Source organism: Cricetulus griseus, assembly GCF_003668045.3.
Source record: "Cricetulus griseus strain 17A/GY chromosome 1 unlocalized genomic scaffold, alternate assembly CriGri-PICRH-1.0 chr1_1, whole genome shotgun sequence".
Classification (NCBI taxonomy): Eukaryota; Metazoa; Chordata; class Mammalia; order Rodentia; family Cricetidae; genus Cricetulus; species Cricetulus griseus.
The window spans coordinates 139,536,088-139,557,114 of NW_023276807.1; the positions used below are offsets into that span (position 1 = coordinate 139,536,088).

General features: G+C 41.5%; 1 protein-coding gene across 12 annotated transcripts in view; it reads right to left on the reverse strand.

Annotated features, from left to right (window-relative positions):
* Window positions 1-2,518: 2,518 nt before the first annotated feature.
* Window positions 2,519-21,027, reverse strand: part of Fryl (FRY like transcription coactivator) — a 229,268-nt gene continuing 210,759 nt past the window's right edge. For 9 of the 12 annotated variants that reach the window (XM_035453368.1, XM_035453361.1, XM_035453359.1 and 6 more), the window contains 9 exons: window positions 15,960-16,207; window positions 15,540-15,747; window positions 14,272-14,421; window positions 13,431-13,529; window positions 9,487-9,555; window positions 6,897-6,914; window positions 5,989-6,099; window positions 4,891-5,081; window positions 2,519-4,634 (listed from right to left, as the gene is read on the reverse strand). In XM_035453368.1, the coding sequence (XP_035309259.1) occupies window positions 4,376-4,634; window positions 4,891-5,081; window positions 5,989-6,099; window positions 6,897-6,914; window positions 9,487-9,555; window positions 13,431-13,529; window positions 14,272-14,421; window positions 15,540-15,747; window positions 15,960-16,207 (1,353 nt within the window). In that variant the 3' untranslated portion in view covers window positions 2,519-4,375. The remainder of the gene's footprint in view (window positions 4,635-4,890; window positions 5,082-5,988; window positions 6,100-6,896; window positions 6,915-9,486; window positions 9,556-13,430; window positions 13,530-14,271; window positions 14,422-15,539; window positions 15,748-15,959; window positions 16,208-21,027) is intronic. The other 3 variants (XM_035453366.1, XM_035453362.1, XM_035453367.1) reach the window with 3 other exon arrangements.

The window sequence follows — 21,027 nt, forward strand, 5'->3', positions numbered from 1 at the left end:
TGAAAGTCAAAAATATTTTCTGCTAGATGGGGCTAATGGAGTGGGTGAGTGAGCTTCTTCCCACACCCCGTCTCCTCTCCACTGCCCCCTTCTCAAAATATTTTGTGAAAGGCAGTGTACTTTGATAAAGCCTGTAAAATAAAAGTTTGCAAAAACAGCTTGAGGCTTTATCCAATTTTTGTCTCAGTTTGAGGAGAGCTTGTGCTGAGAATCGGGACCTATCACCTACAGCTTGTTTAACATCTGTTGATGGCAGAGTGGGGCAGGCTGTTAGGGAGGTCAGAGGCACTCTTAAGGCTTCATAGACAAGACATCTGTAGGTCTGAAGTTCCTAAGAAAGATGTCATTAGACAGCATCAAAACACATTAATGTTGTATGGGGTGTAGTGTAGTGTTTTATTTAAATTAAGCCTCCTAATTTAAAGGTCTCAGGATCCTTGAGAGTCCACTGGCGGGTGATGGTGCTGGGCATGCAGCTTCAGGTGCTTATAATGAAGCCCGTGTTGGGTGTTGGTCTAACACAAACATCACAGTTGGAACCAGGTGGAAACTGCTCCAGTCTTCTCAACATTCGATGCAGTGGTGCCCCCTCCCACATGGATGTCTGCCTGACATCTTGTGCACTAGCAAGTATTCCAAGAAATGTGCTGAAAGTCCAAAGTGAGCTTGAGGACTCTCCAGTGTCCTTGTGTGCAGGGGACAGGTCCACCTGGGCCCAAATGAATCAAGCTGATGGCATGTGCTATCAGCCTGAATCTCATGGGGGCATGGCTAACAAGTATCCTAGTGAATAGCAAATACCTCTATTCTCATGGAGATTCTGAGGGGACTGCCAGTTTTATATAAACAAGACAGAGGGCTAACCCGGTGTAGAAGCTCATCTTGGTTAAATGCCTCCGTAAAGATTCTCTGACTTAGATCCCCTGAGATCTCAAGTCACTTGAGTTTGATAGACATGCTTCATGCCAGGACAATATGTGCATAGATCCTGTGGTAGAGAAAACCAGAGAGGACAAATACTTAGTATAAAATAGCAAGTGAGACTAGCAAGATTGGGGAACTTTTCAGGCCCTGCCTGGGACTGGCCATTACAGTTATCTAAGAGAAGGTACTTAAAAGGTTTTCATTTTTTGAGATATGTATTTTGCTTGCATGCTATGCCTGAGGAGGCAAGAAAAGGGGGTTGGATCTCCCTGGAACAGGAGTTGCAGTTGAGAAGCCACCACATAGGTGCTGGGAATTGAACCTGGGTCCTTTGCAAGGGCAGCCAGTGCTCTTAACTGCTGAACCACCTCTCAAGACCACACTAAAACATTTTAGAGGTGTGTTGTGGATAGTGGGCCATGAGGATAGATGCCTTTTACAGGAACATACCCTTAGTACCCACAGACAGGTAAGGAGTTTTAGGAAGTAAAGTGTTGGTGAAAAGTGAGTGTTAAGAACAGTGGTTAAAAGTGATTTCATGTGTGCTCATGGGTGACCTGACTTAGTTTCGATTAGGCCCAGGTAAAGGCAATGCAGGTTGATTCCATCCTTTAGGTGGGACACGATATACATACTGCTTAGTAAATGCTTGCCGCGTGGATAAGTGAACTGCAGATACCTACCTGCAACCGGTCCTAAGAGAAATCCACTAAGGTGGGGAGTGAAGTCATTTGTTAAGTTTAATGCTGTCATTAATGTTCTGGGGGCAGGTAATCGGAATGTGGGCTCTGAGCAAGGTGACAGAAAGTTTCTGTCTTTGATGTCAACATTCTAGCACTAAGGTGCCACACTGTTTATGCATGAAACCCAAAGCTTAGAGAGCATCACATTTATCCCATTTGAGACAGTGAAAAGCTGTGCAATTCTTAACTTTTCAAAGTAAACCACGTCAGAAACAGGGTGGGGGGGTGGGGAGGGGAGGGGGGGAGACAACAGTAACTATCGGCTCTTTCCTGATGTGTAGGTGATGCTGAAGTGACAGTAGTTTGTCACTTGTGTTCTGGTGGTGATCTTTCCTAAATGGTCCCTTAGCAGTGCTCCAGGCCAGGTGTAGGTGGTGCTTAACAGCTCTATCCTCTAAGTCACTAAAAATGGAGACCGCTCCAAATCCTGCTACTGTACTCTGGCTTCCTAAAGAGCAGCATGAGACTGCCAAGTCTATTTCCTATTTAAAATGGTAAATTTGGTGAAGAGGGTTGTATGTAGCAAACACTAGTTTCTCAGTGTAATAAAAGCAGCTGACTAAAATTATGCACTAAATTCTGACAGTAAATGCAAACTTTGGAGTCAGAAGATTGGGGGGTTGAAGTGTGGGCATGTGGGGAAGATAGTCCTCATTCATGGATCTGTTTTTGTAGGTGGGTTCATCTTTTATCATATTACCAGATTAGTTACATATAAGTTGTTCAGAGATGGGTAGTCAATTTAACTTTTTTCAAGTATAATTATGCATGAGAACTCTGCAGGTAACATGTCATCTACAGTCATCTTTATTTTCTTTTTCTTAAAATACCACACAAAGCAACAGCTACAATGCTTTTAATTTTTTTTTTTTATTTTTAACAAAAAGGATGTAAGGAGGATGAGAAAGCTGGGAGAGGGGATGTGAAGTGTGGTGTCTCTGGACACCATCCCTGTGCCTGCCCCCCCAACCCAAAAGTTATTAATAATTTAAAGGACACCATTTACAGTACCAGAACACCATTAAAATAATTGTTTTTTTTTTTTTATCTGGGTCAAAAAATACAGTGATTATGAATGTGCTGTGACCAGTTATGGAATTTTACAGGAAACATAACTGTGGTCAGCAGTCCAACGGCGTGCACAGTGCCTTCGATTAATGCACTTGAGCATAATTAAATTACATTTCCGTCAGGGTCCACCGCCCCCAGGAAAAGGCAAAGCTAAGCAATTCATTTCTACATTCCAAACTCTGGAGTCAGAGCCCAGTTTCGAAAATAAAAGTCACAGTGGATAAGAGATGCATATAAAATATACAAGGTGTTCTTTCAAATTGGAGGAGTTGTGGGACTACATTCATTTCCTTTACAAAATGCTATTTTTTTTTTTAAAAGGACAGAGGATCCAGTTTGTTATGCTACAAACTTAGACAGTGGAGAAGTATATTGCATGTTTTGGGAGCCAGTCTTTAGGCTTTCTGTCTTTCTCCCAGATGCTCCAAGATTCCTTTAGCCTGAAACAAGTCGAGTCCTGCATAAACACACAAGTCCTTTGCATCTCTTCTCTTGCAGCCTTCAGAGCCTGCAGAACACAGTCCACCTTCAGTGACAACTTTTCCTTTAGCTTTGTACATGTACTCTGGTATAACAGTGCGCATGAATGTACAAGAAAATACAGGTTTTAGTCTATGCAGTGTCTATAATAATTAAGGAGTAAAATAAGTTAACTTGTCTAATGAGGAGCGCTGGCGGGCAGTGTACATCTTTATTTTACATTTTAAAGTCTCTGCAGGCATCTACTTTGGTTAGTTAACAATATCAACATAAGCACTGATCAGAGAGCTGAGCAGCAGAGTCCAATAATATTAACAGATATATTATTTCTTTTTGAGACACTGGGAAAGCCCAGTTTTAAAATATTATTAAAGTGTTCTGACATTTACACACTATGAAGAGTTAGATCTAATAAAATAAAATTTCTTCAAAAATAATCTTGCAGTGCTCTTTTAGGCATGCTCTGAGAAGCTCTCACCAGACATCCACACTTTGAAAATAGAACTGCCACACATTCTCACACCCCCACTCACACACATAATTCCTTATACAGACCAAAAACAAAACAAAAAAAACCAAAAAACAAAACCCCACAAACACCCCCAAACCATTATCCCATATGTCGGGAGAAAACAAAACAAAACCCCAGACCCAATGGTTTTTGCAAATAAGTCTTTTGTTATCTGTCAGACTGGATGGTCATGTTGATGATGATTAAGTGTCAACGGTAGGTTATATTGATGACAGCTAGAAATCCAAGTGGCTCTGCAGGTGGCAGGTCTTCAGCTACAATGAATTGGCCCCAATGCCAGCCTCATTTTACCTGTCCTGCAATGTCTTGGAGACCATTATTGCCAACATCTTGGAATTCTTTTCTCCAAAGTAATGGTTTGTATGCATCACTTTTAGCCCTTTTTCACATAGGTTAATTAAAAAAAAAAAAAATCCTTTCTTCATACATACTGGGGAGGTATAGGCAGCAGTTAAGCAGTTAGTTATTTTTCTTCAGGTTTTTGTTTTTGACAGTTTGAAATTAGTAGACTACAATCGAAGGTGCCGCCCAAAAGTTATCAGTGAATCACAAGGGTTCATAAAAGGTGCTTGGTTAATAATCTTGATCAATTTCAGCGTACTTCCTCTCGAGTATCGGAAGTTTCTCAGAATCCAGTGCTTGCCGTATTTCCAACTGTTTTGGCCTGTGCTAGAAGAGGATATGATTGCACCATGCGGAGAGACTCTCTGATCTCCAGGTTAAGTTCCATCAGTTTGTAATTAGCTTCTGACATGTCCAGGTTTGAGCCGATGACTGCAAAGCTGCCCGTCTGGCCTAGTGTCTGGTGGTGGAAGTAGATGTGTAACAGTGTCTGTACGGGGTCATCTTCACAGCTGCCGAAGATGTCGTTGGGCCACAGGGTTCTGGAAATACATAATGTTAACATTCTGAGATGTCTATGTCATGACTTTGAAAGCTACACTTTAGGTTAGAACCTGTGAACAAAACTGCCTGGTGAGTAACTGGTATCTGTTTATTGCTTGAGTGAATGCTCCGTGATGCTGTGTATCCCCCGCCCCCCCCCCCCCCCGCCCCCACTCACCTAAAAGCTGTGAGTAACTGGAATCTGTTCATTGCTGGAGTGAATGCACTATGATGCTGTGCAGTCCCCATACTCACCTAAAAGCTTTGACTTGTGCTACAGCTGACACAAATTCCTTGTTTTTCAAAGTTTCGATCAGGGAATGAATGGCGGTTTCTATTGTAGTCTGTGCGGCTTTGGAAATATCGATCTCTTCATTTTCAGAAGCAGCCTCGGCTTCCTTGAGGGTACCTTCCAGCTGGGCAAGTTCCTCTGACATGTTGATGACCTGAAACAAATATGTCTTTAAGGATCTATTCCTACGCTCAGTAATATTGGTCAGGGATACAGCTGATGGTAGGATCATCTGCTTTCGGAATATAAATCTCTTACACACACACACACACATACACACTCTCTCTAGTATAAATTAGCCACCAAATTAAAAAAAAAAAAAAAAAAAAAACCCAAAACAGGCCAAGTGTTTTCTCATGTAACCTGGGCTACTCTGAATTTGAGAGCTTCCTGCTTCAACTTCCCGAGTACTGGGAATGACAGTACATGTGTCCCTATACCAGGTTTAGATAATCTAAATATATCAGGTTGCAATAAATGTTTATACTATTTATTTTGGAATATTGTAATTGCTTTTAGACAGTGAAGAAAAGTGTGTATTTTAGAAGGTTATTTACCCAGGATACTTTATATAAATATGTATACACACACAGAGATATATGTACATATAATATGAAAATATAAAAAATTGTACAATTTAAAAAATTCAACCATTTTCCCAATGACAATTTTAGTACAAGTAATGTAAGGAGGGGGGAAAAAAGATGATAGTCAGTAACCGTGACCCTGTATATTGACCTCTGCATAAATGTTGTGTGTGTTTACAAAACTACAGAAACAGATGAGACGTTAGGGGCGTCACAGTGCAACTTCACGCATGCTTTATATTTGATTACAGATCTGTTTCTGCTGCCAGACCTCGGGCTTAACCCGTTGGATATCAGCTCTATTATTTACTACATCGTGAAGAAGAGCCAACTGATCAACTGACAAAAGTGGCTTTTGACTTTAGGCACTCTAACAAGAAATGCACACATAAGCACATGTTACACGTATACTTGTATGCTCGCACATTCAGATTTACAACTCCCAGAAGCATTCCAATGCCCACTGGAATTTACCTCGGCTTCGTTTTTGATCGTATTCACTTGGTTGATGAGTTTACAGTAGGCCTGGAACAGAAGTAGCAGCTGGAAGTGCAGTTTGTACAACCTCCTACAAAGCTCCAACTCCTGGAAATAAGCAGTGTTAACTGAGGTTAACCGAGGGATGAATCGTTTCTTTCAGATCCGACTAGAGAGCACACTTTCAGTGGAACATCACAAACATGTTAAGATTGTCTTGGCATTTGTGCTTCTGCAGTAAGCAAGTTAATACAGTGTGCAGCTGCGGGGAGGGAGGGGAAGGTGCCTGGGGACTGGCTTTCAGATAACAAGGCTTGCCGCTGGCCACACCACCCCTTTTTAGTAGGAAGCACATTTTCACACCAGACAGACAGTGTCAGAAGGCAATACATAGGGTGCTTTGGGGGGGAGGACTCAACGTAAATTTAAAACTCTTTAAGTTGATGATGGGAAGAATTTGCAGGTGCATGGGCTTTGATCTCACTGAGGTTCTCGATGCGTCTGTCAACTGGCGCAGAGCAAAACTGGGTGTCCTCTTACCAGAATGAAGGGACTTTTTAAAGAAATGGACTCCTCTTTAAGAAAACCACCAAGTGATCTCATTCAAGTGAGACTGTGAAGTTTAAAATTTAAAATGTAAAAGGAGAGATGGCAGTTATAGGCGTAGGGGGAAAAAAAAAATCCGAAACTGCTAGTTGCATGTACGGGTTCATTATAAAGTCTCACTGTTTCATTTTATAGGACTGACATGTCATGGATTAGGGCTATACAAAATTGAAGCACATACTACTTTTCAAAGTGGTCAATGACAAAACATTGCTAGGTCACAAGAGGACACATGGCAGATGAAAACCAGTTTGTCTCGCAAGGATAAGGAATCTATAAAATCAAGACAGGCAACTTACTGCTAGAATTCCCATTTGCTAAGCAAGGTGATCGGGTCACAAAAAATACAAAGAGAAAAAAGATCGAGAATTAGTGTAAGAAATCATTGTAACTAAGGTTACAGATGCCCCGCGCAAACTGAACACATTTACACCCTGAAAAACATTTTATGAAGTCATTTCTAAACTGCTATTTTTCTTTTTCTTTGATTTATTATGTATACAGGGTTCTGCCTACATGTATGACTGCAGGCTGTAAGAGGGCACCAGATCTCATAACGGATGGTTGTGAGCTGCCATGTGGTTGCTTGGAATTTAACTCCGGACCTCTGGAAGAGCAGCTAGTGCTCTTAACCACTGAGGCATCTCTCCAGCTCTGCAAACTATTTCCTAGATACTGTAATAACTAAAGGTGGGCTGTGTTTTCCCTTTGGCAAATAATATTAATTTGTGCTATAGTTTGGTTTTGTATAAAAGCCACAAAGCAAACAAAAACAGAGTGACCTTGGGAACCCGAGCTGTTTGTTGTAGATGTTCTGTGATCTAGGTTTTTTGTCCCTCTCCCAATAAACCCAACTGTAGTAACATTTCCACATTTCCATGAGCGCAGTGGGAAGCCTATTAAATGAATTTACCATTATTACTATTATTTTAACCATAGGATTGGCTGAATTGGCTCCTAATCTTACACAGGGAAATACGTGCCTCCCCAGGCAGCAGACTCTCTGGTATGGGTCATTTCTAGATGCTCCTACCTGTTAGACTGCACTTAGATCTCAGGCTGTCTCACTCATGCTGTAGGGCCACAAGGCAGAACACCGAGAGCCAGTGTGTTTTACAGCACCCTTCAAATGCCATTTATGTGAGAAAGTCTGACCTAACTAGATATGAATCATGTGGAGATAACAGATGTGAAACACTCGGTGACAAACCTTGGGATGGAGAAGAGCGACTTCGAATTAAAACAGCCCGCTGGTGTGTAAACGGAGCTTCTAGAACCTGCCTTTCTGAAGCTTCCTCTGAAGGGTGATTTTTTCTTTTTTTTTAATGAAAAAAACCACATGTATTCCCATCAGTTCAGAAAGGATTTGCTAAGCAAAGGTGAACTTTAGCGCCACACAGCTGACCATAAATTATGCAAACAGTGGCTCAGTAACATTAGCAGAGCACAGTCCAAATGTCAGTTAGCACGAGGCTTTACTTCTAATGTTGTATTTCATCTAGTTTATTTCAGGTGGGAATTCAAGTCTTAAATGTCCTTTTTTATTCCCGTCAGCATGCTAAGTGGAACTGATTCTGCGCATATATGCCAGTAGTATCAAAGTTCATGGTCACTACAGTTACAGGCAACTGCGCAGACTCTATAGCTGTGAATTACCAAAACTAGTCTCGATGCTTGGATGGCTCGGATGGCAGTTTTTGAGGGTGACACATATACACTGCTATTTGCATGATAGATTTGCGTCTTCATTAATTCAATAAATTAATTATTTACTGACAGCTTGTATAGACATAGGCACAGACAACACAAAGCCGTGTGAGGAGGGGAGATCCAAATCAGTCTTAAGTGTAGTCGCCTTCCTCACTCAGAAGAACATCTCAGGCTGCTAACCGACTCTTAGAGTCCTTCTACCTCTACAGCAACCCCAAAATCTCTAAGAACCACTCAACATCTCCACCTCACTCATATGAGGCCGTGGGTATCGTTAAAAGCTCCACTGGGTTCAATTTTAGAGTTAACTTCCATCTTATTTCGAGCTTAGAATTACCTGCCTAGGGTTGAATCTTTTCTATTATTAGATAAATTGGCCCCTCTAAACCTCACTCCCCTCATTTTCAAAATAGGAATGATGAAGGGACCATTGGACCGAGTTGCAAGGAGAGAATTATAAAATATGTATTGGCATCGTGCCTGAAAAGCTTAATAGCTAAATTATAATTTTTCTCAAGACTTTATTCTTATATAGCATACCTTTTGTGGGGGTACACTATTATAAATATAACTGGAGTTGAAAAAGGTGGGAATTCAAACGTCTGGGTGTGGAAATGGCTGAGTTGCTCAAGGGTTTCTCCTATTATGAAGTGTCTCCCACTGGAATAATGCATAGGTCTTAATGTACTATCCCAGGGGGTGGGGGACGAATTATGAATGTGCCTTTCTCTAAGAAAATGTGTTGCTATTGCTTAAAACAACTAGAGGAAAATGCAACGGACCTACCACTTTACATTTACAGTAATGTGGATATAGAGCACATTGCTCTGGGGTTGGCTTTTCTCACCAGACAATAGATCCACAGAATACTAATGCACAACCATTATTTCCCCCTAAGAGGCAGATGCAACTAAATGCCGACTTGGGCTGTCTAGATACCCATCAAGCTTATCTACTCAGTGTTATTAGCTTCAGTCACAAGCTGGTTGTTCACGGTTATTAAAGTGAAGTTTTCATTACTAAGCCAATATTTCATGAACCCAACTTTCAGAAAGATGGTTCTGATAAACCAAAATGAAAAAGGCTTACAGTATTTCTAAGCACAGCGGGCAAGGACAATTGCATGCAGATGCTGTGTTATAATGCCCAAAGTCATCACTCAGAAGAAAGAACACTCACTTGTGCATTGGTGTTTATTCTATATATGTCTTCCTTGGCACCGAACGTCCTCTTACAATTCTCTAACCACTGTAGAAATAAGCAAGGGTAGATACATTTCAGTAGTCATCACATAATGAACAAACGAGTGTTACAGCAAGTCTGTCCATATAAAACCTGAAGCTAGCACTGGCTGTAGACACAATTTATCTCCACCTCGGGCCCATCATTCATATGGAACAAACAAGGGAGCAATGGATCAATACAACAAGATGCATACACTGAGTTTATTAACAAAGATGTAATCCGTGTTCTTGGAACCAGTGGTGTCCCATATTTGTAAGATCCTCCACTTTGTAGATTTTATTGGAAATCTTCACTGTCTCTACCTGACCTTTATGTCTAAATGTGAGATGAAGAAAATGAAAGATTCACTCTCCCTTTGGTCAATTTAATAAAGGCAACTTACAGAAAAAAAAAATGAGCTAGGGCTGCTCATCTGAAATGTAGTTCTCTGAAGACGCATGACAATTTTAATTAGCGAAACAGAAACCAAGATCTATCTAAATCCTGTTTCTATTTATTTTCTTTCTTTCTGGGTGGCAATAAATGACAAGCATGCTATCTCTGAGGCATTTTGGATATAGAAGCCAAATGTGGGTTTTCTTTACCCAGGGGGCTATTCCTTGCAGTCGATACTAATTTAAAATAAAGTAGCATTGTGGATGTGTAGAAAAATGGAGCCACAGAGTTTCAAAAGGAGAGCTAAGGGCCTTCAGATGAAGCCCCCGGGCTTTGATAGTTGATGCTGTCAGTTATTCTGGCTGACTAGGTTTTCGGTTTTGTTTTTGGGGTGTGTGTGTAATTAAGTAATCAAATAAACCACTGAAACTGCTTCCTTTGAGAAAAACTACCAGCTCATTAAGTAGCTCCTTGGAAAACATCTTAGTGTTAGGTGTTTAAAATCTTCAGCTGTAGCTTAGTGTTCTGCAGGCAAAGAATTAAAATTAGAAATAGCAATTGCTTCAAAAACAATCTCTTTGACCTTCTGTCCTTTTATCAAAATCGCCCAGACTACACTGACCCCTGGGTTATTTTCTTGACAGCATCTTGGAATGAAAATATGCTAAACCTTTCTGGTAAGAGATGGCTGGTGACAGTCATTGTCAGAAGCCATCAGCAGACCTCTTTAGTGCAGCAAAATCCAGCTGACATCTACCATGAAACAGGCATTCATCTCTGCTCATACAACACCTTAGAATGCAAACACACTGAATTATAACTACTTGGCCAGTTTGTTCAAGTAAACATAAAAGGGAAGTTATTTCAGTTGATTACTTACTGCCTGTTATAAAATATTTAAATGTTTCATACCCTATCTAACATTTTAGGGAACACTAATGTAATTACTGATTTTTATCCCCAATAATACAGTCCCATGGCTGCATACTAGCTTTTTTTTTTTTTTTTTTTTGGATAGGGTTTCTCCGTATTGTTTTGGAGCCTGTCCTGTATCTTGCTCTGTAGACCACGCTGGCCTCGAACTCGCAGAGATCTGCCTGCCTCTGCCTCCTGAGTGCTGGGATTAGGGGTGTGCGTCACCAATGCCCGGCACATACTAGCCTTCTAATAGCATGTACAGATGCTGAAGAGAACCCCTACTTCCTACCCCATTGCTCTCATCATGTTTTCTTTGTTCAAATAAAGGTGAAAGTTCAGTTGCAAAGGGAGGTTCTGTTTTTAAGTGTGACAGAACAGCTTATGAACAAGCAAGCAATCATCCAAGGACAATTATTATTATGCTATTTGATTTTCAAATACATTAACTCTATAGATGATATCTTTACAAAATTGGGTCTTTACCGCCCCTCCCCCCCACTGAAACATGACTTGGTCCTATGCATAGTCTTTCATTTCCAATGGTAATGTCTGGAGTTTCTGTGTGAAGGACTAGCATATTATTAGTTAGATCTATCTGTATGCATTTGATGTTGCCTCATGAAAAGTAGTTAGGTGTTGCTGTAAAATTAACCACCCTAACATGCAATGGCTTCAAATAACAGTGAAAAGAAAAACTATTTGCCATGTATATAACCAATATCAGATAAATGTATGTGCTATTTCTGGTTTGATGAGTACCAGCCATGATTCTCTGGTTATCTGATGGTTTGACCAGGGTCTCAAAGTTCCAAGCAGGCCTTATTCCTACATGTGACTTGTGGCTCTTAGCTGGGATGCCTCTCTTTTCTACTATGTGGCCAGTCATCCTGTAGTAGGGGGTCAGAATCCAAGTCTCCTGGAATTTCCCAAAGTTTGGTGGCAGAAGCAGATATTGCAGAAGGCCTCTCCTGGGAGTATCAGTGTCTTATGAATTCTGGTTAGAGTCGGTTACAGGGCCATTCCAGACTGCAATGTGAGTGGTGCTAAGCTGTGAGGGAAAAGAGTGCAGACCAGAGAGGCCTGATTTACAGGGCCATGATAGTAACAGACACAGTGTCTAGGACAATGCAGTGACTTCTAAAGACCCACAAGTTACAACCATAGTGGAATAGACTGATAACTCAAATTTAACTAAAGAGGAAGTTTTCTGGTCATCAAAAGATGCTCCAATAGTGAAAAATGACAACCCTAGTGGGAAAAGTAACTTCAATACATACATCCAATAAAAAGCATGTATGGAGGGTCAGTGAGATGGCCACCAAGCCTGAATTGGATCTCTAAGACCCATGTGGTGGAAGGAAAGAACAGACTTTCACAAGGTGTCATAGGACTACTACATGCATGCCCCTTCCTTGCCCACAAACAATAAATAAAGCTTATAATTAAAAGAAAGACCTCTTATAAATACCTGAGGAAAATAGCTCATTTACAGACGTCCACAAGCTACCCTTATGAAGGTATCTGTGCTCAAATATCAGTGATGAAGGAAATGTCAGATAAATAAGAATCTACTACATATCCACCAGAATGACAGAAATTACAAAAACCAGTATCAAGTGATGACCAAGGAATGAAGCAATGGAAAATTCATGTCCACCTGATAACACATTTGTAGTAAAACTGCTTGGTAGATTCACACATACACATCCTACGACCTAGTGATTCTGTCCCTAGACAGCTCCTCGGCAGATGGCACAGACATCGGCAGGCAGACAGCAGCAGTATTTGTAGGGTGACTTGATTGTACCTGATAATTCCCTGAGCTGAAAGCTCTGTTCTTCCTTCTCTCATTATTCTTTCAGACCAAATGTGAGAACACACTCCCCCATGATAAGGAGAGAAAGCCTTGGTTCAAGTATTTCCTTTCCCTGAAGTAATCCTCTGACCCTTAGCTTACAGTTGCTTTGCTAGACCATCTGGCTGAGAAGCTTCGTGTCACCGGCACTTTTGTTTATACTCATAACTTAGGCGACAGATACTTTACCATTCTGAATAAACACAGCTTGAATGTCCCTTATCCAAAAAGCTTGGGACTAGAGTGTTTCAGGTTTTGGAACATTTGCATATATATGAAGTTTGTGTTTTTCTGCAATTGTCAATTGCAAACACTCTGGACTGACTTAGGGAACCAGCCAGTGTTTAAATGGCTGACTAGCATTTCAGAACCAATTCCTAGCAGGTGACATCTGTAATCTACTCCAAGCTTGCTGTCTCCACACTCAACACCATGGCGAAGGTTGAGTTTTATCAGAGACCACAGATGCTCTTTGGTACAGCTCTGTCCCTCCAAACACTCCCTTACCCCTCTCCTGCCATGCTGACCACAGATATGGTCCCTCTCCCACTGTGCTCTTAGGCTCCTTTCGAAAAGCCAAAGACAGGAATTCTCCGGACAAAGAAGAGTTGTCCCAGGACCTGCCATAAAGCCATCGAGAGAGCCGCTTGTCTGTCTGGGGTATACTGCATCCAGGTCAAAGTTTGTAGTGTCATAAAGCAAATGATGTTTGTGTGTGGGGGATACCAACCTGCTCTGCCGCTTCTTTCTTGGTGTTGTAGGTATCCAGGTGTTCCTGCAGCTCCAAGACACTGAATTTCAGTGTTTCCAGCAAACCACATGCCATCAGCTGTGAAAGCAGGCAAACTGATCACCATCTTGAAAGGTCACAGAATACCTGCCAGCTGGTTATTGGACACCCTTTGCTGTCGGACCAGTGTACACCTCAAAGGTGACATATACAGCTGGTAACTACGAATACTTGCAGCACATTAGGAAAAACCCAAGGGCTTTGGATATTTTGTGACGAGAAGTCTACCGTTTACCATTTTTTTTCCAAGAACAGGAAAGAACATACATATATCTCTACAGCTTATTCATGCTGGATTCTACATGCATAGGGAGAGGACAAGCTCAGCAAAGTCTCGGACAGCATTCTACACACTGGAATGGATTTTTTTTTTCAAAGACAGCATCTTAACTATCTAGTTCTTGCTGGACTAGCGCTTGCTATATACACTATAAGGCCTTGAACTCATAAATTTGCCTGTCTCTCCTGAAAGTTGAGATTAATGGTATGTTCTACCATGTCTGGATGGAATGACATTTTGCTACATGTGTAGATCAGGGTTAAGATATGAACCCTCACATTTCAAAATTGAGAACTGCTTTTTACAAAAGGCCGATAAATGAATGACATCATTCCAATGTAGTCATTTCATTTGTTGTGTTTTCAAACAGGCTTTCCTTATAGAGAAGTGGATGGCTAGGAACTCATTATATGCTCCAGAGTGCCCTCAAACTCTCCATCCTTTCTCCTCAGCCTCCCAAGTGCTGGGATTTCTAGATGTGCAACAACATGCCTGGCTTACCGTTTCGGCGTCTACAAAGACAGTGGGGCATTCAGAACACGTCATCATTACTTCCAATGAGCTTTTAAACTTGGTACCAATGCGCTGTAGACTCTCACCAAGAAAGCCCACTGCTTCCTTAGTTATCTCTCCAAACCTCCTTTGAATTGTCTACAAAGAAAAGCATGAGAAAAAGCTTAGTATTTTATAAAATAAAGGCCTCTCCCCACTTTTAGGTAAGGAAGTGTAACTCACAACTGAAATTATTGTAATGACATACAGAATTAGCAAAACTATTGGGTCTCTTTTTCTTTAGGAGCTACATCAACAAAGCTGGTTAGGTGGGAAAAATTGTTTGAGTCCAGCAGTCCTGGCCTTTGTGAGCTATGACCATCAGCACGAATAGAGTGGTCTCCCCAGGCTTGCCTGGGGAGAGGTCAACCAGCTGGGTGTAGGAAATAGCTAATGTGTATCTACACACATGTGTATAGTGCTGCTGGATGACATTAGGTCTGGTGGCACAAGAGGCATTGGGGAAACTGCCACTATGCCTGGTAAGGAAGGAATACACACAGAAAGAAAGGGCAGAGCAGGAAGTACAGAAAGTTCCCATTCCTAAGCACTAAGGACCCATGAAGGAAACTGGAGGCTGGAGTGCGTGGGGAAACACCGGTGGGAAGTGCTCGGCTGGGTTTCCCAAGCGTGCGGGTTAGTGTAGGTGAAGAAAGATAGCAGATAGTTAACAGGACTGGGATCTCTGTGCCTTAGGCTCTCTCCTTCCCCCACTCAATGCTCAAAATGGTATCCGAGTGACATGCTGCTGTAGGGGAGTATTTACTGAAAAGCATCTAGGACAGTGCTCAGCACAGGGTGGGCACTCAAAAAGTGACAGTGTTTAATATTACTATTACCTAAGGTGGAGAGCAACTCCAGCTGCCTGGTTTCCATGGTGATTTTAAACTTCCCTGTAACAAGCTGGGAGGGCAGGTACAAATGGTGTATTTTTATCTCTCTGGTACCCACGATGGTACCCAGCACACTACAGAAAGTCAGAACTTGTGTTGGAGTCCTGTAGCAATTTCACTGCAGGCTTTCATATCTGCACTAGTAACTGGTTAACACACGAGGAGTACTATATTACATACAACGCCGCAAATCATGAAAATGTTCCCTTTGTAGAAACATGTGTATGTTACAGAAAGTCAGTAGGAATACTACCGAGTAGAGAAGCCTAACTTTACCAGATTATTGGAATGTGTGTTCAGACAGACACCTTAACTTCCACTGACCTGAAAGAGCCTTGAAAACACATGGAAAGTAAACACTGCACAAGATCCATCTGTGTCTGACAGCATCTGATTGACATGGCAGCGCCAGGCTTCTTCCTCATCCTCATAAGCCACTGGCTGAAACGCTGCTATGATAGCAGACAGAAAGGGTGTCGGGAGAGGTGATGTCTGCACTTCTGGAAAACCGTCTTGTTCATCTTCCTCTTGACTGTGGACACAAAACCCACAGTAGTCATCACACTATCTTAAGAGAATACCCATAGTACCTTATACCAGTCAATAGAAACTGTTTTTATTCACATGTTCCCATATAGACTAAATACCAATTAATCAAAATTCAGTCAGGAATGGAGGAAGGGCACATTTTGGAAGGGGTGGGGATGAAGCAGAGACTTGTTACATCTGTGTGACCAGGCTCACCTAGACAACCCAGAGAAATCAGCCTCTTCCTCCTCACACCGTTCATCCAGCTCTTTCAAAGCCAAGGTGACATCCTCTTCGCAGATGGACTCAGGGTAGCTTTCAGGGGCCAGAGGCTCCGGCATGTCAGTTTCTTCTAAATCAAGAATTCCTTGGCACACCAGCTGGTCCTGTTGGTCTTGAATAATATATGACCCTTCATCTTCAAAGGCTGTAACATGTTCCTCCTTTAATACTGAACTTGTATCCTGTGAAATAATTGAAGCTTTAGCAGACTTCAACTCACCAAAAGAAGTTTATCAATGTAATAAAGGACGACCGCCGAGATCTAAATCTCCATTTAAATTGTCTAGTCTGTATAGCTTTTGAGTTGTGAATATACACAATTGTCTTCTTAAATGATCCTACTTTATTTCTTTTTGTTTTTTTGCTAGTATGGAAGAATGAACCCAGCGCCTCACACATGAGGCAAGCAATTTACTACTGACTCAAATTCCCAGTCATAGAATTAAAAAAAAAAAAAAATTACAATATACAGTCAATGTTCTATAAAAACACCAAACACTTTTTCTTTGTTTTCCTTTGTGTACATGACTTGGGTGTTGACTAGCATCTATGTTTTTTGCTAAAATACCTTCTTTCATATACATTATATGTCTATACAAGAAGATCTGGCATTATTAGTAGTCTCTTTTATTTGAATTACCTATTGTTCCTTTCATTTTACCAGAAGACAGTAAATTTTGGCTATCAGTAGGGAGGTGGCTCAAGACTGAATCCATTGATACTAAGGGTCTGGGCTGCCCACAAGTCATAAAGACACTCAACCCAAACCACTGTGTTCATGTTCCTGGTGTCTGTAATATGGAGAGCTGGCTTCAGGTAATAAGACAATAACTCACTGCAGCTTTCAGACCCAATAAAGCCTCATGGCTAAGAGAGTTTACCAAAGATTAGGAAACTTTAGGTTGTTAGCTTTTGAATTTAAATGAATTACAAGCACATTTATTAAACCAGAATGGCTGCATGTCATTAACCCCCAGCCAATGAATAAAAATGAAAATACATGCTGTAGAGTGTAACAGTAGTTAAGGGGACCCACTCTTCCTATCCACTGTTAACATCCCGACATGATGCTGCTGTGACTGCCAAGGGGGAGAAACCCAACAGATATTGGTTAAATAAATGAACTACCACCATTACAAGAGAAAAAACATGGGCTGGAGAGATTGCTCAGTGGTTAAGAGCACTGGCTGCCCTTCCAAAAGTCCTGAGTTCAATTCCCAGCCACCACATGGTGGCTCACAACCATCTGTAATGAGATCTGGTGTCCTCCTCTGGCCCGCAGGCAATTATGTAGACAGAACACTGCATCCATAATAAATAAATAAATAAAAATAAATAAATAAATCCTTAAAAAAAAAAAAAAACATGTTCAACATACTTGCAATCTGGGTTTCAACTAATAGTAGCATTGGTTTAATAGCCAAGATGATTTTTTTTTCAGTATTAGACCTTTGTTATTTTATATTTGTAGTAGTTTTTAAACTTTCTTTTATGATGTACAAAATGGAATTTTTCCTACAAAATGTGAGAAGCAAGCAGAAGTTAGAGTTCCAGATTAGCCTGAGCCCTGGTCCACTCTTCTGAAAAGAATTTTGAGCACATTCTAGACAGGAGCTCTGCTACAAACTACTTCTTCATTATGAGTCTGTAATCTTGTAATGGGCTTAGGCTAATATGCAAATGGAAACAGCATACACTGGCATTTGGGATGCAGATGACAAAGAGCATCAGCCACATACAAATGTCTGCTGGTACCCAACCAGAGAAGGGACAGAGCATGGCAGTCTGAGGCAACTGAGACCGATCTTTGAAGAAACAGCTGATGGTAGGGCTTAGAGAAAGGTGGCTAGAGATGGTTTTCCAAGGAAAGACACCAGAAGCTCTCAAAGGTTGAGGAATATGGCAAAGACACAGGAAGTACACTAAGGAACCATGGACATGGTGAGCAGTGAACCCTGACCTCACAGAGTAGGACCTAAGTTATCCCAGTATTCAGTACAACTGCAGGTTCTGCCTGAAGTTCAGTCTTAAAGACTTAGCTAGGGAAGAAACAGACCTGGCAACCTGGAAAGATAATTTATCTAACACTGCTAGACATGTCCTTACATCTGCAATTTTATTGGTATCGTTTTTCTTCTTACATATCAGTTTGAGTGTACTGCATTACACACCCAAACATGGCAGCACAAAGTCCCACTTTTCATTAGTGTGCACCTGTATTTGGCTATCGCTTGCTATTATAATTTCTAAGTGATATTTTATTGGAAAGTATTATTATTCAGTATAAAATAAAAATGGATAACAGCTCCCCTAGATTTCATTAAGTAGTACACTGGTTAGTAGAATTGATTCCATTGTTTATATGCAGATTTTAAAAATCAAATTTCCTTGACCTCCAGTTACACAATCACACACGCGCGCACGCGCGCGCGCGCGCGCGCGCACACACACACACATTTTGTTACACTTAAAGGTTCATTTTCTACATGTAAAGTTTTCTGTGGTTCATGACTGAAGACTTCTTTAATGAAATCAAGTGACAACTTCATACCTTGAAGAGATCAGAGAGGAAATTATTCTTTTAGAAGATTACTTTTATTATTTTTAATTGTGTAGGTGTGTTTGTGTGCGTGCATGTACATATGAGAGTGGGTGAGAAGCATTGGATTTCCCAGAGCTGAAGTTACTGATAGTCTTGGACTGTCAGCCATGGTTGTTGGCACTGAACTCTGGTTCTCTGAAAGAGCAGCAAGTGCTCTTAACTGCTGGCCATCTCTCCAGCCCCTAGGGAGCTGTTTTTAGTCAAAGAGAAGCTACAAAGTTTCTGTCAGGATGGGCCCCCTGGGATAATTTGAATGATAATGCCCTCCCCTCACGTATTTGAATACTTAGTTCCCAGTAGGTAGAATTGTTCAGGAAGGATCAGGAGGTGTGGCCTTGTTGGAGGAGGTGTGTTATAGGGGTAGGCTTTGAGGTTTCAAAACCCCAGACTATTCCAACTCATTTCTCTCTCTCTCTCTCTCTCTCTCTCTCTCTCTCTCTCTCTCTCTCTCTCTCTCTCTCTCTCTCTCTCCCTCCCTCCCTCCCTGCCTCCCTCCCTTCCTCCCTCTCCCACACCCCCTTTACTGGAACTTTCAGGTAAGATGTGAGCTTTCAGCTACTGCCCAAGTGCCATGCCTGCCTGCAGCCATGCTCCTCAATGTGATTATAATGGCCTAACCCTCTGAAACTTTAAGACCCAATTAAATGCTTCCTTGTATAAGGTGCCTTGGTCATGGTGTTTCTGCACAGCAACAGAATGGTAATCAAGACAATCCTTTTTCCTTTCCAATATTAGCACACTTTAAGGGAAATCTTCAGACAAGTATTCATGAGTACATTTGTTCCTTTAATCATAAACCATTTCACCTCTAAAAATTAACTAAATAATTGCAGTAGTTACTGTAAAACTAACTACGATTTTGAATATTTTGGTGCTTTCCTATGTTTCTTTATTAGCGGGCAATTTTGGAACATCAGACACTGTATTGCAGACACAGGGAAGAACGGGCTATGCCAGTCCAGCTAACGGAGGCAGGGTTGTCATTCTCTGGAGGAGCTACTCTTTTGCTGACAGTTATAACAAAAGCTTGTTTATAAATAAAATGATACTGTCTTAAAATAACCCTTTCATTCTGATCCCTCAGCGGCACAAAGTGTACAGTAAGAATGAACCCCTTATTAAAAAGAAAAGAAAAAGGGTAAATTGAAGTGCTTTTTCTCTGGTAGAAAAGATGCCCCCAGGGACTTTTCAGAGCTCAGGAAGTCCATTAGTCCATTGTATGTGGTTGGGTGAGGCTAGGCTCAGGAGCACTCGGGAGGTTGAGGCAGTGAGTTCCAGGTCAGCCTAGCCTAAGCAGTGAGACTTCATCTCCAAAAGTCTAAATCAAACCCAACCCAAAACAAAACAGCCAAGAAACAGACAGAGATCCCATATATGTATGTGGCATTACATATATGTATGTGAGATTACATATATGTATATGGGATTACTCTGAGGCCTCATCTCACAGGCTAACTTTCTCATCATTTAGATCCACATTACTGTTAAATTTCTAGAGAAGATTAAATACAATGGCCACTTTCTCACAGTTTTAAAATTTGGTTTTTGCCTGCTTGTTATCTGTCACTCCTGTTAGGATTAAGCTCCATGCCACCAGCTGCCTGTTTTAGAAACCCAGATCCTCAGATAGTTTCTAGTATGGGACCAGGGCTCGGCAGCACTGGCTAAGCTGGGTGAGGTGGCTCACACCTGTAGTTACAGTCCTTGGGGGCTGAGGCATAAGGAGTGCCAGGAATTCAGGAACCCTGCCTGAAAAAAGGAAGAAAGGAATGAATGCATGCTCACCTATGCTGTGTCTTCATTGAGGGCTCTAACACACTGCTCATCTTGACATAGGTATTGCTATGCTTTGGGACTGGTATTGGAGTAAGGGCTTGCTCCCCACCGTGGTGCTTTTGGATGGTGGTGGGCTTTCAAGGCCATGGTGAACAGATTGGCGTGGTGTATGCTTCTGCCATGGTTGCCACCACAGGCCAATCTGATAGGATTGAAGTACCAAACAGATCCAAGAGGAAGTTCCTCCTCTTAAGCTGATTACCTAAGGTGATATTCCAGTGCTCATCAGTGGAGGCACATCCTGAAAGGAACATCCATCCCCATGATCTCCTGCTCTCTGATAGTATTTGTCTAAGTCTTGGGAATGGCACTCCCTACCGCCATGCCTGTCTGACCCTCTTCACTTCTCCTTATTTCCCTCTTCTCCCACCTATTATTTTATTCTCCAGGGTACTGAAGTCTCTGCGGTCAGCTTAACACACCATGTTAGTTTACATGCTACCTCTCTATCTGGGAGGTCCAAGTACCCTGAAACCTGCCCTTTATCTCTGTCACCACTAAAAAGCAGTTTATTGCCCTCTGCATTTCCACAAGACCTTTCAACATATTGAGTTCCTGTTGAAC